This window comes from Canis aureus, chromosome 14 (assembly GCF_053574225.1).
Source record: "Canis aureus isolate CA01 chromosome 14, VMU_Caureus_v.1.0, whole genome shotgun sequence".
NCBI lineage: Eukaryota > Metazoa > Chordata > Mammalia > Carnivora > Canidae > Canis > Canis aureus.
The window spans coordinates 62,092,227-62,111,764 of NC_135624.1; the positions used below are offsets into that span (position 1 = coordinate 62,092,227).

Genomic DNA, 19,538 nt, shown 5'->3' on the forward strand with positions numbered 1-19,538 from the left:
CAAAGTTAATATCAGATGTTACTTCCAGTTATTTAACGAAGAAAATAAAACAAAATGAATAATATCAAGATAAACCAAATTATAAATAATAAAATATCTTTGTGCTTACTCACAAAAATTATTTCAAATCTCATTAAAGGTGACAACTCCTCCTCCATTTCTATTAATGTGAACTTTCCATACTTCACATATAAAAGAGGTGAAATCTTGAAGGTAAGTGACTTATCCAGACAAATGAGTGCAAGGCTGGATCTAGAACACATCTAAATCTCATGCTAGTACTCTTTCCTACTCTACCACAATGAGAAAAACAAAACTTCTAAGAAGCTGTAGCATCTAATTCATTCATTCTTTGAGCCTGAGACTGTTCTTGAGCAAAATACCTTTACTAAGAAAGTCAATGAACCTACTCCCTAACCTTTTTATCCCTATGGTGCAATCCACTTTTTATTGTTAAAAATAATACTGATCTAGAATCCAATTAAAAAAGATACTCAAGGGTGGCCCCAGGTGGCTCAGCGGTTTAGCGCTGCCTTCAGTCCAAGGCCTGAACCTGGAGACCCGGAATCGAGTCCCACATCTGGCTCCCTGTGTGGAGCCTGCTTCTCCCTCTGCCTGTGTCTCTGCGTCTCTCTCTCTCTCTCTCTCTCATAAATTAACTAATTAATTACTTAATTAATTAGTTAATTAGTTAATTAATTAATTAATAATCTAAAATAAATAAATAAACATAAAATTAAATTTAAAAGATACTCAAAATCCTCAGAATTATAAGCTCTGGATCAAAGCTGATGACATGGGAACCTGGGTGGCTCACTGGCTGGGCATCTGCCTTCTGCTCAGGGCGTGATCCCAGGAACTAGGATCAAGTCTCACATCAGGTTCCCTGCATGGAGCCTGCTTCTCCCTCTCCCTGTCCCTCTAACTTCTATCTCTGCCTCTCTCTCTCTCTCTCTCTCTCTCTCTCTCTGTGTTTCTCATGAATAAATGAATAAAGTCTTTAAAAAAAAAGCTGATGACGCTTCAATATAGAAATTTCATGTGTCTGTAATGACACTTTTAGTGTGGTAAAGTGAGTGAATAGCTATTGGGAAGAGTAGAATCAGGCTGATAGAAAAGCAATACTACACAATTCTAAGCAAAATGAGAATGAGAGAACTTCAAGTTCTTTGCTAATTCTTTAAAACTGAAATTGTTTGCATATTATACCTATATGAATGTTTGTTATATATAAAAGTAATTTTTTTGTATGCACATTTTTTCCTACTCTGTCCTTATCTCGGTGAATTAGAGATAACACTTTCAGGGGCACATGGATGGCTCTGTTAAATGGTGGATTTTTTATTTTGGCTCAGGTCATGATCTCAGGGTCTCTGGGTTCTGCACTTAATGGGGATCTGCTCTCAACAGGGAGTCTGCTTGAAATTCTTTCCCACTGACCCTCCCCCACATTCGTGTTCTCTCTCCCTCAAATAAATAAATAAATAAATATTTTAGAAGAAGAAATAACACTTTCTCATATCTAATAAGAAGTATACCTTTCATGGCGTGCCTGGGTGGCTCAGTTGGTTAAGTGTCTGACTCTTGATTTCAACTCAGTCATGATCTCAGAGTCATGAGATTGAGCCCCATGTCAGGTTCCGAGTTCAGTGTGGAACCTGGTTGAGATTCTTTCTCTCTCTCCCCCTCTGCCTCTCCCACTTGTTCTCTCTCTCTCTCTCAAATAAACAAATAAATCTTTAAAAAAAAAAGAGAGAGAAGAGAAACATACACCTCCCATACTTAATGAGAAGTACTGATAATATGCCATATCATGCTGTCCTGAAAGGGACATTGGGGAGAAACTTCATGCATCAAATAGATAATCTTCCTCAGGCTCATGCTATTATTTCAGAGTAATTTTGGAAGGGTAAGAACACTCATTATTTAAGAGTGCTGGAGCCTACAGGCTTAAAGTATTATACTTTATTGAAGACAAAATCAAATGACTGTACAATTATAATGATCACAGAATCATGATTAAATTGGAAACATCAGTCTGCAGATCAGCTGGGAGATTGGTGTCTATAGAGAGGTCAAGAACCTCTTTGAGAAGCAAGGGTAGACTATGCAGTGTTTGAAATCACTAACATCAAATATCAGTAATTCATTTCTGAGTCTGTAAAATGATAGCCTGAAATTCCTAACTATATATACGTATACAAATTTATTTACCTTAAATTCATTAATTGATCAATTATTTTGGAGTTGAATTATGAAAAATGTCACATACAGTGTAGATTTTGTTAACTCAATAATTATTTAGATATTTAGATGTAAATATTTGAACTTTCATCCTTCATTCATGATACATATAATCTTACTGCCGCCATACTTTTTTTATTTTGAATTATGAATTGAAATTTCAATAAAGTCTCCTTTTATATTTCAAGTTTTCCCAGAATATACTCCACAAAGCAACATTACCACAAAAATGTATACTAAGCTATTGATCATACTAAAGAAATTAAATAAACTATTATAAATTATTCTTTTGAAGCAGAGTTTTTCCTAAATGTTTAAATATAATGAGTTAATATATTACTGCATATCATTTCTATTTCTGTTATTTGGAAAGAAAGGATCATATTGGTCCTTTCTGTTTAAAGAAATTATTATATGTGGAAATAGCAACAAAATAAAACTTTAATCCAAAATACAGTAACACACGTAGAAAAAAAAAACCCTTATTTTTAAAGCACAGTCCACCAGACAATATTTGTCCTGCCTGTGTCAGGAATTGTGAACCTGTGTCCCAATTGATAACTCCGACTGAGAAAAGCTGAGTACTTACGCGTACATCATGGACCCAGTGCTGGGGCAGCTTGTATCCAGTCACCATCTGATCTCTATCAGCCAGGTCAGGGCTGGGAGGCTGGAAAATAATAAGAGTCACTGGCAACAAGAAAGGAAACAAGTCTGACAGGTTTAGTGGCTGAGAGCTACAGTCCTGATATAGCATGATAAGAACATAATCAATTTTGTGCCAGCCAGTTCAACTCAGTGAAGTCATTATTAATACTTCATAGCACAGAGAGTTCCAAGCAGTGGACAGCACACAACGTGCAATTGTTGATGATTCAGAAGACCACACTTTTCCAGTTGGGAAGGTATGATCAGCATTGAGGTGTGTCCCCAATTTGTTTTTTTAAAAAATACCAACAAAACATTACAGTACGTCAATGGTACTTCTTCCTTCTTCACGGAAATTGTTATGTCTCTTCCTTTTCATGGAACCATGAGATAAGCAAGTGTGGTAAGGACCTGAGCTATGGGCCAGGCAGGGGGCTTGTCTCTGCCACCTTGATTGTATGACCCTGCTCTAGTCTCTTACCTTATAGGGACTTATTTTGCTCATAATAAAATAAGGGCTGTATTAGCTTTTTCTCATACTGTCCATTTTAGTTCTAGAGATTACAGATTTTATTGAAAGAATTTATTTTTCCCCCACAAAGGCAAAAGAAGAATGTTAAAAACAACAACAATGCCTTTTTTCTTCTTTCTTATCATTAAGAATATCTTAGGGACACCTGGCTCAGTTGGTTAAGTGTTTGACTCTTGATTTCAGCTCAGGTCATGATTTCAGGGTTGTCAGAAAAAGCCACACATTGAGCTAATGGTGTCTACCTAGGATTCTCTCCCTTGCCCTCATCCTATACCCCTTCCCCTAGTCATTTATTCTCTTTCTCTTCTTTCTCTCCCTGAAAGAAATAAATAAAAACAGGAATTAAAAAAAATAAAAGCACAGTTTAGTTCATCTTAATGGTGTGTGAATTCCTCAGGATAATTACATTTGATCTCAGAGATTTGGGGCTGAATATATGAACTTCTAATGAAGATGAGTAAAGTTTCAGAAGGAATATTCCAATTTTAAGGGCTACTTTTAAATGATTAGATCCAGGAGATATTAAAGAAAAAAGAAAGCTTTAATATTTATCTTTGTAATTCACACAGAATACCTTTATCTAAAATACTACAAATAATACGAATCTAATCTTAACATTTCTATCATAATATTCCCCGAAGTCATTAATACGAAATGTATTTCCCAAGACAGTTTAGAAACAGAAAAACTGAGCCAGATTGTTATTTTGTGTAATCATCAATAATATGACAAAAAAGTATGTAATATAATTTTGAAAAGGAATAAAAATTCCTGAGTAAGTAGTTCACAAAACTTATTCAATCTTTTTACCTAAATTGAAAATTATAACTTAATTGATCAAAAAGTAATTTTGTTCTTTGGAGATCTAATTTTTCTAAAAGTACAAAATCATAAAAATCTAAAAAAAAGTGCTAGAGAAATTACATTAATTTTAATATATGACTATAACCCACTATTATTGCTATATAAAGTACTATGCTAACTTGAAATTAGTATCATATACATATGCATTTAAAATGTTTTTAATGTTTACATTAAAATATTTCTCACTAATAAATTAATATTACATTTGTATAAATTAATATTATAATTTGTTAAATGTTATAAAATATTCTCAGCTCTTCATGTTCATAAATAATAATACAGAGAAAAACTCTCGCTTAAGTGGAGGAAATTTTTCTATACAAGAAGCATGTAATTACAAGAACCAGCTTTGAGGGTCTGAAATGAGATGTGGTATGCATATATTTCTTACATTCATAAATATTCAAAAATAAAGGTTCATCTGTTTCCCTCAGGATTCTTCTTTCCTATGCCATTCTCTCAAATGATCTTCTATCTGATTGCAAAGGTTCTATTTCTTTGATTGTTCTTGTTTTTTTTTTTTCCCCCTTCTTCTACTTTTAGTGAATACATAAAATAACTCCTCTTCATTCTCCGAGGTAATATCCTTACTGTGGTGGAGTGGCAGGACATTAGGCTCTGGATAGTGGCTGGGTTCATTTCCTGGTGTTGTCATCAACCAACTATAAACTTTAGGAAAATTCTTAACCTTTCTACAGCTCAGTTTCTCCCTCTGTAAAATGAGGATACTACTCATACATAGTTTAAATGAGAGAATAAATGTAAAAGACTTAAAATATTGCCTGGTTCAGAATAAAGCCCATAAAAATATTGGGTACTTTATTCTCTGCAACTCTCATTTTTTTCTAAAGTTAGTGCTATATTGCTAATTGTTTTCAATGACTTCAAAACTCTTCTGTTTATATGGCTTCTCTTTTTAGTAATATATTGCATCTGCACAATTTTTAAATTTTAATTAATTTTAATTGCAATACATAATTAAAAATATTGATGTATTGGGTTCTAAGTAATTAGCACATGCAGAGTTTTAAATGAATGTTTCTTACAAGGCTGAATAACTATCAGCTAATTCTGGAGGTTGGCAAGCACTAGTAATTTTTACTATATAAGTGAAATTACTACATGTGAATTTTATTTCATTGGTTAGGAGCACCCTCAGCCCACCTTGCTGCATATGTGCAGGCACAATACTGGTTTCTATTGCTGCACTGTTGATTGATTTATTATCAGTCAAAAGACAATGCAATGCATGTATGTTGCAAAATGTCAATAGGGAAAGTCAATAATAAGATGACATTACATCATGACATCAAGGGGAAAGTTAAGATATTCCCAAACTGATCATGTTTCTTCAGTGCCCAAAGTAAAAGAAAGGAATGGGAAAAAGATAACTTTTAGAATTGAATCTAAAAGATTTGTATACATTTCCCTGTAATTGCAAAATTTTATAATAAATTAGTTAAATTTTGAACTTAGTAGAGTTATAACAAAGAAATAATTTAGCCTCATACTTGCTAATAGCCTAAGATTTGATAAGTGACCTCAAATTTTATCTTGCACTTATTAAGGCAATCAGCGCACTATTTTGCCATTGAATCAAGAACATGAGGATCGAACTCCAATAAAAAAAAATACAAAAAAACAAAAAAAAAAACAAAGAAAACCACCCAAACCACTATAGTAGCCATTGAAGTAAGGCAAGAAAAAGAAATTAAAGGCAAAAAGGAAGGAAGGAAGGAAGGAAGGAAGGAAGGAAGGAAGGAAGGAAGGAAGGAAACCTCCTAAATAATTTAGAAAAACAATTTCTAGAATAAATAAGTTACTTTACCAAGGTATTAATGCCAATACAAAAATTAAGTTTATTTCTATACACTACCAAAAATATTCCTGGAAAATAAAAATTTTTAATGTGATGTTGGAATCTCTTTATTTTTTTGTCTGTGTATTTTTTATTGGGGTTAAATACCGTTTAAACTAACGTCTAAACCCGTGAATCAGAACAGCCCGGGGGGCTCAACGGTTTAGCGCCGCCTTCAGCCCAGGGCCTGGAGACCCCGGATCAAGTCCCAGGTCAGGCTCCCATTGCACGGAGCCTGCTTCTCCCTCTGTCTGTGTCTCTGCCTCTCTCTGTCTCTGTCTCTCTCTCTCTCTCTCTTTGTGTCTCTCATAAATAAATATTTTAAAAATAAAAAATAAAACCATGAATCATGTATGAATAAATTTAACAATTTATGCGTAGACTTGTACAATGAAAACTGCAAAGCATTGTAGAAATAAAGACCTAAATATATAAAGGAAAAAAAAAGAGCATAAGAGGATTTAGTGGAGTATTACACCTTCTCAAGTATGAGCACTGCCAAAGGGTGATAACATGGATAGAAGATGGCACCCGCAAGGTTGATAAGGAATTCTATGGACTAGAATGAATGTGTCACTGACCTACGGAAAAGGAGACCAAATGAATGGCCTCTCTTTAGTATATTATGAGAACTAATATTATTTGCCCAGAAAACTGAGGTAACAAAAATTGGAGACACTCACTCTAAGGTCAACTTATTTACTTGTATAATTTCCATGTGCTCATTAAATTATGGAATTTAGAAGATCAAAAGATGACATATATGCCTTTCTTTTTCATCCCAAAGAATGCATCTTGGAGTTTTTTGAGCCAGTGTTTAAGCCAATAGTTGTTTGTTTTTTCCTCAGATCCTAATTGTTTCTTTTAGAAAACTTTTATTTGTAAGCAAATTATATACTTTACATACAAAAGAAATTATTTTATACCAATATCAATAGCCTGATTACTTCATTATAACCATCTTCAAAGTTGTAGACAGATTCTATTATCATTCAAATATAACATATTAAGTGATGTCCTTGCTGATATGTATCTAAATCTATAAATCTAAAACAATTTATCAATCTTTATATTTAAAAATATTGCTACTCAAATTATTTTACAAGTAATTATAAAATATATTTCTGAATTCTTATATGTAGAGTTCACTTTTTTTATGCTTTGTGATCTATCTGTCGTCCAGCTAAAAGTTGGGAAATAGAAGATATGCAAGTAGTTATTCAGAAGTGAATTGGCTGATATCAGTAGCACTTAGACTCTGTTTCTAAAAATCAAACAGTCATTTATTTTCATTCTTTGGGTAACATTATTGCAAAATATTTTATTTACAAACTTTTTAACTCAGAAAAAAAATTACTAGGTTCTGTGGTTATAAAACACTATATCAACTTCAACTAAAATTTTGGAAATTCTTTTGTTATACTTTCAGTATATCTATAGTTCACAGATAGATATCTTCATGATACATTTAACTCTGACCTTATAAAAAGAATAGGTTTATGTAGATAAATAGCTTTATAACATCTGTACGAGCTTTTTCACATGATTAAGTCTAAAAATGTAAGTCCCTGAGATTATATGTTAGTAGTCTATAACTACTGACTAATTAAAACCTGTCATCTTTAGAAAGAAAAAAAACTTGAGCTTGATCTCCAACTTGGTAAGCACCTTGAGCTAGCTGGTAGGATAGGTTTTAAGGGAAAAATTGAAAAAAACACAAACTTCCTAATGCCAAGGATGCTTCCACCAAAAGGGTCTTTCTTTAAAAATTCTTTGAGCATAGATACAGCATCAGAATCAAATGGCAAAATCCAAAATGGCCACTTATAATATGCAAAAATGATACAAGGAAGGGTTTCCCTGGGTCTTCACAGAGAATATATATGCTTCTCTGTCATCAGAAAGATCAGATAATTAATGCCCTGAATCACTGAAATGGACAATGAGCAGGGAATGGCCAAATTCATGAATAGCAACAGAAAACAAATCCATGTTGAAAAGCTTTATAGATGATATGTTTGACATCATGATGCAATACTATGAAGAGCATAGCTTATGACTATAAGTAAGATTGCATTTCTTCCATACTGATTTCCCAAATCAAACTGATGAACTAGGAATATCTAATATCTAGGGGTTTTTTTTTTTGTTTGTTTGTTTGTTTAATTTATGATAGTCACAGAGAGAGAGAGAGAGAGAGGCAGAGACACAGGCAGAGGGAGAAGCAGACTCCATGCACCGGGAGCCCGATGTGGGACTCGATTCCGGGTCTCCAGGATCGTGCCCTGGGCCAAAGGCAGGCGCCAAACCCCTGCGCCACCCAGGGATCCCACTAGGAATATCTAGGTTTTTGCTTCATCTCTCAAGTATATGGATCCAGTTGTCCAGGAAAACTCTTCCTCCAAAACTGATGCATTTCCTGGACTAAACAAGTCATGATTGCCTTTCTTTTTTTTTTTTTTATTGGTTTTCATTCTATCTTAGAGCCATGATATGTTTTCAACTCATTTTCCACTTGTACAAAATTAATAGTCCAGGGGACAGCTGGCGGCTTGCTAGCCACAAGTGGTAGTTTTGTTGTGAGCACTGCCAAAATGCTGCTGCACAATTTAATCTGTTTCTTTTCTGGAATAATATTTTTTTTAACCTTTGCTAGCAGCACAATGCTATCTGTTTGATCAGTTAGGGTATTTTCTTACTTAGAAACATGATGAGGTTAATAGAAACAGAGAAGCTGATACTGTTTCCTCTAGGAGAGTCAGTAAAGGTTTGGGAAGAACCACGGGAATCATACAGTAGTGATTAAATACATCCTATAATTTCTTTACTAAATTTGTGACCGAAACAATCTTTTATAGACTATTTTAGGCTATTTCTTAGAATAAAGGCTAGTAACTGTTTAAAAACAACTATAAGAATGCCAGAGATGGGCAAAAAGAAAAAAAAAGAAACAACAACAAACCCCACCCTTCTCTCTCTCTAATCTCCTTTCCAGGATGAGGAGTAGAAAAAAAGAAAAGAAAAAAAAAAAAACATGATCAGGAAGCTAAGTGCCCTGGTGACAGAACTGACTGCCACCTCATAGTTGTGTGTCTGAACAATGCAGGTAACATCTCTAGATCTCATTTTGCACATAGATGATGGATTAAGAGATATATAGGTAGGTGATGATAGATGGATAGATAAATTAGATAATTTCAGAGTTTGGACTAGGTCCAAGGACTACAAATATGTTTCAGTTGGATTTACTGAAATTACTATAAAATTTATTCATATGCACATGTATACATTTTTCTAAGGCAAGGTTTATCATTTTCATCAGATTTCATCATAGGTTCTATGTTATAAGACACATTGAGAACTGTTGAAACTGATGATCTTTGAGATAATGTTGATCGATTATATACAATTATCCTACCCGTAGGACCCAACCCAACTCTAATCTGATGGTCTTATACTCCTTATATGGTTGACAGTTTATTCTTCCTGGAAGTCTCAAGGGAATGTGCATAGGGAAGGCTGTTTTTCTATGTGGAAAAAAGTTTCCAAATTCTCAGGACAGTTCTGATGATGTATGTACACTTGTACTACCTCCCTCCGGCCCTTCCTTCCTTTTCTTTTTCTTTCTTCTTTCCTTCCATATGTGTAACTGTACTACCTTTTGTAAGTAAAAATTAATGTCCCAGACTCTAGAAGAAATGATAAGAGGAAGAGAAGCAGGAAAAGGAGGGATAAGAGAAAGAGCAGAAGACAGAGAAGGAGATGCAGAAAAAGAAAGACACATAGGAGAAGGAAGAAGAGGAAAAGCAAGAGAAGAAAGAATCCAATCTATACTACAACAGATACATACTCTTACCCATACAATTAAGAATTTTCACAAGATTTTTAATGAAACAATGTAAATTTACGTTAAGATTTATCATATATCTTATATGGTTGCATTTTAAAAAAACTTTAATTATTGAATAGGTATATCTGTATAGTTCTCATTTCAAAACATGTGCTTATCCAAAATAATCATGATACTTTGTCATCTCCAGAAATTCCTCAGTTAAATCCCTTCGGAAATTGGACCCAAGCTTTCATTTTATTCATGCATACTATCATTAATGTTTCTTGAACACCTAGTCTGTGCCAAACTGTGCTAATTGCTAGGCACACTGTAGCAAACAAGATTAATTTCCATCTGCAAAGACCTTACAAGTGAGCAAAGAAGACAAACATCAAGCAAAAGATCATAATAAAGTACAGTCATCAGGGCAGACGTACAAATGCTACAGTAGCATACTTGACTACTATAGTGAAAATTCCAGGATTTAGAGAAGCCAAACAAGCAACATTTCCTGTCAGTGAATGTTCACAGTTTTATTTCAATCTATATTTGAATTAAAATATCATCGACCTTACATTTCATATCATGCCAACTAAGATAGTCTTTAATCTCTGTAAAAGCTTGTAAAATAGATACAAATATGAGTCTATATGTTATAGACATATCTAGTTTACTCATTTTCCTAATTTATTGGACTCATTCTTAGCTCCAATTTAATGATTAGGAAGGAAGGATGAGAAAGAAATATGAAGGAATTTTTGCTTTGTTTTATATGTTAAGTACAAAAAAGGTTGAAGGATTTACAGAATATTCTAGAAACACAAGTCCAGTTTTCTGATGTCAAATCATATTTATAGCTATAAATTATGCACTGTTCTCCCAATGTTCTTTCAGTTCATGATTATTTAACGTCCTTTGTGTCTTTTTTTTTTAAAAGAAAAACATTTTATTTATTTATTCATGAGAGACACACAGAGAGAGGCAGAGACATAGGCAGAGAGAGAAGCAGGCTCCTTGCAGGAAGCCTGATGTAGGACTCGATCCTGGGACCCCAGGATCATGCCCTGAGCCAAAGGGAGGCGCTCAACCACTGAGCCACCCAGGCATCCCACTTTTTGGTCTTATCGTATCTTAGAATCAAGAGTTTCAATAACTATCAATAATTACAGTAAACAAAATTTATCATTTTAATTCAATTTTTAATTTTCTGATATCTAAGGTAGAACAGGTCTGATTTTGATTTTGTTTTTTCCCAAAATCAAGAGAGTTCTTCTAAGTTGAACATTTACAGTTGAACTTCACAAAATAAGTATAAAATTGTGCAACATTTGCTTCCAGAATTAAGTATTTTCAAATGTGAATTGAATGTGTTCCAATACTTCCCAAGTGCTGTATATAAGAATTCTATCATGTCTCATTCACATTTTCATGTGATTTGTTTCTTTAGTAAATTCACTACAAATTTGCCTTGTAACCTTTGACTAATAATTTAGATTAATTGATTAAATGGCTTTATCCCATCTACACATAAATTAAAGACTTCAGCGGAATGTTATAATAACTCATAGAAAGTGCAGTTTCAAATTACATGAGTAAACAATTTGGGGGACCTAAGTTAGTCTATTTAGGCTATTAGGACAACTTTGGAAGTATTAAAAAAAAACCCACAAAACTTTGCAGGTAAAACTTGGAAGAATAAATGGGATGTTTAAAAAGTTCAGCTTACTCTTAATTTTATTTATTACTTTGATAAATTACTATGGAAGGATGTAGTCTGAGACATTCAATCTGGGAATGAAGGTAGAATTAGGGAAATGTTTATGTCTACTGTCAATTTGTTGAATGAAATAATCAATATCCTGATGACATTTAGAGAGATCAGTTTTCTCAGTTTGATAAACCAAGATTGGCTGCCCTAGACTGGGTAAATCCCAGAAGGTGATATGATTTGTTCTAACAATATTTCCTTACATAGTTCTGTTGATTGCATCTGAGATAACTTCTAGGGAATATTTCTTGTTCCAGAAATGTTGAAGAACCATCCCAAGAGTAAGCTTTGATTTTTACCAACATACCTCTAGTTATTGACATGTAGAGTATATATAGGCTAGTGTGTGTGGTACAATCTAGTCTTCAAAGAGAAGTGCTCACACTCTATAAGGGGGTGAAGCACAAGATCATTAGCAGAGGTGTGGGAGGAAACTGCTAGAACTTATTTTATATGTATTTCTTCATCTACAGAATATGAAAAAAGAAGCAATGCACTACTAGTGTTTAATTCCTTGCATGGGTAAAATCAGAGAAGGTGACAGAACATGAGAGACTCCTAATTCTGGGAAACAAACAAGGGGTAGTGGAAGGGGAGATGGGAGGGGAGATGGGGTGACTGGGTGACGGGCACTGAGGGGGGGCACTTGACAGGATGAGCACTGGGTGTTATGCTATATGTTGGCAAATCGAACTCCAATAAAAAAAATATACTAAATAAATAAATTGGGTCTAGAGATGAATCAGAAAAAAAAAATAATTCCTTGATTGGGATTGGCATTTTCACTCAGCCTTGGATGCCAGGTCCACAGATGCCATCCTAGGCTAGGGGTTTGGTTGACATTGGCACTATCATTTGTTGTTTTGCTTTCATCATATTTTAATGTATTGCAATTTTTTTATGTATTTTGACTAAGTGAATTGTTTATGAATGAAAATATCTAGTTTTAGATAAACTTTCTTCAAAAGATGGAAAAGGTTAATAAAGAAACAAACAAAATTTTGACCTATTGGGAAGTGTTAGTTCTTTCAGAGAAGTATAGGAGAAAATGTATGTTCTTGTTTCTAATACCTTTAAATAATATGATACATCCAGCCTCTTGCTAAAACGTAATTAAATATTAAAGATATTACTAAAGTCTCTTTAATGTCTACTCTTCTAGTCTCTTTTTTCTCCCCATACCACTCAGAATTAACCACTGCCATTGTTTTGGTGCATACCATTCCTAGATGTTAAAACATAAACTACGAATATGATCTAACATTTTCCAGTGTGCACTTTCAAAAAATACTAGGTGTTTCTCATTTGCAATTAAGCAGACTGAGATATTCTCATCTTCATCAAATGATATTGGATCTGAGTTTGACAGACTAATGTATTCTACATTCTTGTGTATTAGCTATATATATCAGTGACTTTGAAAGAAGGGATGTGTCAAACTGATCAACACACCATAAGCTCCCTCAACAAGGTTAAATGCAGAGACTATTCTGACACATGTGCAAAATAATAATTTATTTTTCTTCATAATTTTTAGATTGAAAGTAGTCCTTTAAGACCTCAAGTAGGAGGCTTCTATACAGATCCTCCAGATTTTTTTCAAAACAGATTTCTCTTTCAAAAATTAATTAATCCTGGGATCCCTGGGTGGCGCAGTGGTTTAGCGCCTGCCTTTGGCCCAGGGCGCGATCCTGGAGACCCGGGATCGAATCCCATATCGGGCTCCTGGTGCATGGAGCCTGCTTCTCCCTCTGCCTATGTCTCTGCGCCTCTCTCTCTCTCTCTCTCTCTCTCTCTGTGACTATCATAAATAAATAAAAATTAAAAAAAAATTAATTAATCCTCATAACTCTATAGGACTCTCCTCTACTCAGACAATTCCTCAATCTATATCCCACTTTATTCCCTCATTAAAGTTGTAGTCCTATAGTTGCCTATTGAGTTTTTGTTTCATTGCTTTACCATTACTATATTCAAACATATATTTTTAAAAATATTTTCTTGACCACCTACTATGTGCTAGGCATTTTAAAAAACATTTTCTTGACCATCCAGTATGTGCCAGGCATTGTGCCTGTCATATTGCTAAGGCTAAATTGGCTAAATATAACACCACCCTGCTTTTAGAGAATGTTTACTGTCTTGTCAGGTATCTCAAACTTAACAAATCTTCATGCCTCCAAGCTTTTCTGTCATTGTACGTGGCACCATCCAATGTCCTAATCACCTACACTTAAAAATCAAAAGGTATCTTTGACTCAGTACTCACCTTAATTCTCTATGTAGCCAATGATTTTGGTAATTATTCCCTCAAATTATTTCTTTGGTCCATATATTCCTTTCCCATCCTAAACTAACTTAAGACTATTATTACAGCTTTCCAGGTGAATTCTGTGTCTCTTGTTCTTTTCTCCTTCCACTTCACCTTCATGTTCATTAAAGACTAATCATCCATACACATGACTTTCATCATGTGACTATTTTTGAAAGCTTATAATAGCTTCTGTATTTTCTATCTTATAAAGAATGTACTCAATGAAATTCTAAAATCCTCTAAGAATCAAATTCATCCCAATTCTATTTCCCATGATACACTGTATCATGAACTTTAAGCTTAATTAAGCTTTGTCATTCTTAAGACATGTAATATTCATTCTGACTTTGTAATTTCTGTTATTACAACCTCTTTCCCATTAGAGTGTTCTCCCTATTATTTTCTCTCACTTCAGTATGACACTTTGTAAAAGCTCAACTCAATTACCACCTCCTTAATGAAATCTCTGACTGTTTGAGGTAGCAGTTTATTTTATTTTACTTTTGTAAAGATTTTATCTATTCATTTGACAGAGAGAGAGCACAAGCAGGGGGAGCAGGCAAAGGGAGAGGGAGAAGAGGCTCCCCGCTGAGCAGAGAGCCCAAGGTGGGGCTTCAACCCAGGCCCCGGGGATCATGACGGGAGCCAAAGGCAGACGCTTAACCAACTGAGCCACCCAGGTGCCCTAAAGTTGCAGTTTAAAGTGCAATTCCTGTGATGTCTGGGTGGCTCAGTCAAGCATCTGCATCAGCTCAGGTCAGGATCTCAGTATCCTGGGATGGAGTCCCACATCCAAGCTCCCTGCTCAGAGGAGATTCTGCTTCTTCCTCTCCCTCTGCCCCTCCCCCACAGCTATGTGCTCACTCTCTCTCTCTCTCTCTCTCTCTCTATCTCTCTCTCTCTCTCTCAAATAAATAAATAAAATATTTTTAAAAAATAAAATAAAGTGCAATTTCTGGGTACTGACTGCTTTGATTCAAATTCTTGTTCTGCCATTGACTCTGTGACCTTGGTTAAGTCACTTAATCTCTGTTCCTCAATTCCTTCACTTGTGGGAGAAGGATGAAAATAGCGCCTATCTTCTAGAACAGTTAGTATAGCAAATGAAATAATGAATGTAGACGACTTGGAACAGTATCTAACAAGAGTAGTCAATTGACATTACATCATTCTCATTATCAATAATTTAGTAATAGTGGTATATTGTTCTAGAACTCTTAGCTTCTCCAGTGGTAGACTTCTCCAACACTTAAAAATCTATGACATGGTTTTGTGTTTTTGGCTATTATGTATTGTAGTTTTGTCTCTTCAACTTTATACAAAATCCTAGAGACCAGAAAGTGGATCTTTTACTTCTGAGATATCTTCTGGTGTCTGGTATAGACCCATAGTAGGTGTCCAATTACCACTCACTGGCTGATTTATCTTATTCCATTCCAAACTACAACTATATTTATTTTTTACATAACTTCTGGAAATTGGAAATGTGATCTTTTTTTCTCTCTCCTTAATTTTGGAAGTAAAAAAAAAATTTCTGCATAAAAATTGCAGTTAGCTTTTCAGAACTCTTTATGAATTCCATCTTTCTCAGCTGCTAAGCAAAAAGAATCTTCCAATGAATTATACGTAAGAGAAATCAGGACAGCCATTTCCTCTAAACATTTTCTTTCCTTTCTTAGTGGCTGATTTAGGTATTACAGTGGCTTATATCTTATTCATAAGTGGCTTATAATCTTCATTGATAAGTTGATAAAAAGAGATTGACTCTAGTATGTAATAACTTGAACTTCCATTGCTGCTCTGAAGCAATGGCACTCCAAGTCTGAAGCCAGGGGTTATATAGAAGCAGTCTATTCTGCATGCAGCAAATAGGAGGGCACTGTGTCTGTAAAGAATTTCAAAGCAAAAGGAAACTGATTAAAGTTGGTGTGCTCATTAATGTCATCATGCACTAGAAATTCTAAACAACAGCATTGATAAAATATTCCTCCCTGCTGGGGGAGGACTAGTCCCACTGATGCACCACCCCCACCTTACCTCCTATATTATGCTCTAAAATTATCCTGTGGACATTAGATTTTTCCGGTTCAGTATTGAGGCTTCTGACACATCTTAGTGCAGTTTTTTTTTCTCCCAAATTTTTATTATGTTCTACAGTAAAAATACATTTTATATCACAGTATCATACATCTATATTTGTGTGTATATGTGTGTGAGTGTGTGTGTGTGTGTGTGTGTGTGTTTCACAAGACAGTCTTTTCTACTAACAGGTAATGGCACTGAGTTTGAAAAATATCACTCTAATTTGATCCTTAGCCATTCAAACTAAAACTACCAAGACTGTTCTAAAATGAATTAAATAGTTCCCCTGGGGCCCCATGAACTAGATATGATTTAAAATTAGAAATAAACTAGCTTTCTGATAGCAAGAGGTGAAAATAGAAATGAAAGAGCTAATTAACTTCCTTTGGCCTCTTTACTAGAAGGCACAGACAACAGAGAAAATAGTAATCAAAGCCAATATCCAGGCTGAAGGGTGGATATCACTGAAAGACCTCCCAACTTTACTCTGGAATTTCCATTTCCAAGACTGGCCCTGAGTACCATTTTTCAATTTCTTCTCTAACCTTACTCCCTGTCTGAAAATATACTATTATTCTCATTGAATTCTGGCCAATTTCTAGTTCAAATTCATGTAACACTGAAGTCCATTAATCTCCATACCTTTGTTTTAAAGATTTATTTATTTATTTGAGAGAGGGAGAGGAAGAGAGAGAAGCAGACTCCCTGTCAAGCGGGGAGCCCAAGTCGGGCTGGATCCCAGGAGCCTGGGATCCTGTATAACCTGAGCTGAAGGCAGATGCCTAACCAACTGAACCACACAGGCACCCCTCTCCATCCCTTTTTATACCCTGTGCCTTGTTTCATTCATCTCCGGTGAGTGTACTAATTCCCTACGTATCTCTATCATTATCTATGCATTATTCAAATACTTCTCACTGGAGGAGTTATTTTATGCCCATAATTTATGTATGAAACCAGTCATGATGCAATGTTGGCTGGCCAGGATTTCCTCATGAAAACTATAGTTAGATACCTAATAACAGCAAGATGCGAAGTTTATACTTAATGATACGTCTCAAATATTACAAATTATTTCTTTCTTATGTACTCTTCAGTTTATGATAGAGACCAGTTGTAAACAAGGATTTAACCATTATTACACAATTTCCAAAAATTTACTATACACAGCTAAAATTTTATGAAATATATTTAGGCAAAGATTTTGAAGGATGATTTATTCTGTGTTTTACATAAACAACAATTCAGTTATCTTATGCCAAGGGAGAAAATGACCTTAAATCTTTTTCAGTAGAGATTGTAGGGACTGATTACAGATTAATATGCACACTTTTTTTCTAGTTTTATTTTTTTAATTTTATTTATTTATTCATGAGAGACACAGAGAGACAGAGACATAGGCAGAGGGAGAAGCAGGCTCCCTATGGGGAGCCCGATGCAGGACTGATCCCAGGACCCTGGGATCAGTACCTGAGCCAAAGGCAGATGCTCAACCACTGAGCCACTGAGGTGCCTCTCTAACTAGTTTTAATATAGGTTATCATTTCTCCTAAGCGATGGTTTTTCTCATATTAAAATGAGGGGTTTCAATATTATTTAACAGTTTTCCGTATGCTTGTGATAATATGATATGTCAGTAATTGTAAAAGGACATTTAATTATTGAAAGGCTGGTAGGTAAATTATTTGAAGATAATGTGATTTTCTAGAAAGAAAATCCAAGTTAGTTAAGGACTAATTAGCTAAATAATAAAAGAATTCAAAGTGTATTGATTCAAAAAGTAAATATGGCCAATAATAACTTTATCAGTATTGGCCAGTTGTAAATAATAAAATCTTTTCACAAAGCAAAAATGGTGAATGTAACTAGTAATGTCCTTAAGAAATGTTCAATAACCATATAAAGAAAGCTACACATATTTTAAAGGGAAGGAAAAAAAATACTACAAAGATATGCAGAAAAAATATACAAAAGGCTAAATGGTTCATTTTTATACATGAAAACTGATAACACAATTACTGAGTAAATGGAATACTTTTTTATTTTTTTAAAGATTTTATTTATTTATTCATAGAGACAGAGAGAGAGAGGAGAGACACAGGCAGAGGGAGAAGCAGGCTCCATGCAGGGAGCCCGGGACTCCATGATCGTGCCTTGGGCCAAAGGCAGGCGCCAAACCAAGGAGCCACACAGCGATCCCAAATTCTGACAATTTTAATGTTTAATGTTCCTTTAGGTATAAACCTCAGAATGTTCTCAAATTGTGGCTCTTCAAATGCTTTCCACACATAATCTCTCAGAGGCTTCAGTTTAGCAGTTACCCAAATAATCACAGTAAATAATGCATGGTTTTACAAAGCAGGTAAGGCAGCAACAAGGACAGTACTAACAGTACTACCTGGAAAATCAGGCTAAAGTTCCAAATCTGATTTTCAGCATTGAATCTTTCTACCGGTAATTTAATACCTCAAACATGAACTTAATAAAATTGAGCACTCTCACTGGGCTGAAGAAGTGGGTGAAAGTTTCAAAGATCACCAGTTTTTGGAATTGTGGTTAACATCGTAAGTCAATATTTTGCACTCAAGAGCAAAAGTTTCACATATCAGGAGATAGAGAATAAATACCAGTATACTGAAAAGAATATTTTTGACTAGGAAACCAGATCCCAGTTCCAGAATTAGTCACATACTGACCTTGTATGTTATCTACCCCTCTCTGGGCCTCTATTTTTGTTTTTGTCAAAAGAAAGTTTGGATTACCTCATCCCATCTCTTTTTTTTTTAAATTCTAAAATAATTATACTTCCATGATTTTAATCCCATGACCTATGACGAATCTAAGACTATCTGTAGTAGGATCAAACAAAGTTCTGATCATCAAAAATATACCTTGTTCAAGATGCAGTGTGATTGTGGAAATGATTATGTTAAATGCAGGGATCCAGGAGATAAGCATTAATTAAACGAATAAACAAAATATATCACTGAGAGCACTAGCATTATACATTTTAAAGTTTCTGATCTGCACAGTTATTAGATACATAATCACTATGTTAAATATGTCATGGACTGAGTCACTAAATGAAAAAAAGAAACAGCTTTTTTTGTGGGCTTATATATTTTTAAAATCTAGCTTCAAGGCTAATGAATTAGCACCATATCATTACATAAACCTGCTACTCTTTTCTCCCTTGAAAAGAAACAAATCGGTGGTCCTCTGATATTTTGTTCTTAGGACCACCCCATGCCCTTAAAAATTACTGAAGACCTTAAATAGCTATGGTTTATGTAGACTATCTATCAATACTTGCAGTATTAGAAGTTAAAACTAAGAAATTTAAAATATTTATTTATTTACAATAAAAATAAACCATTTAAAAATAACATTTTTATT

At 34.4% G+C, this 19,538-nt stretch overlaps 1 protein-coding gene across 1 annotated transcript in view; it reads right to left on the reverse strand.

The window, feature by feature from the left end:
* LOC144283724 (transmembrane protease serine 11F) overlaps positions 1–19,538 on the reverse strand; it is a 94,211-nt gene that overhangs the window by 72,954 nt on the left and 1,719 nt on the right. The window contains exon 2 of the mRNA XM_077848207.1: positions 2,834–2,914. Within this exon, the coding sequence (XP_077704333.1) occupies positions 2,834–2,844 (11 nt within the window). The 5' untranslated portion in view covers positions 2,845–2,914. The remainder of the gene's footprint in view (positions 1–2,833; positions 2,915–19,538) is intronic.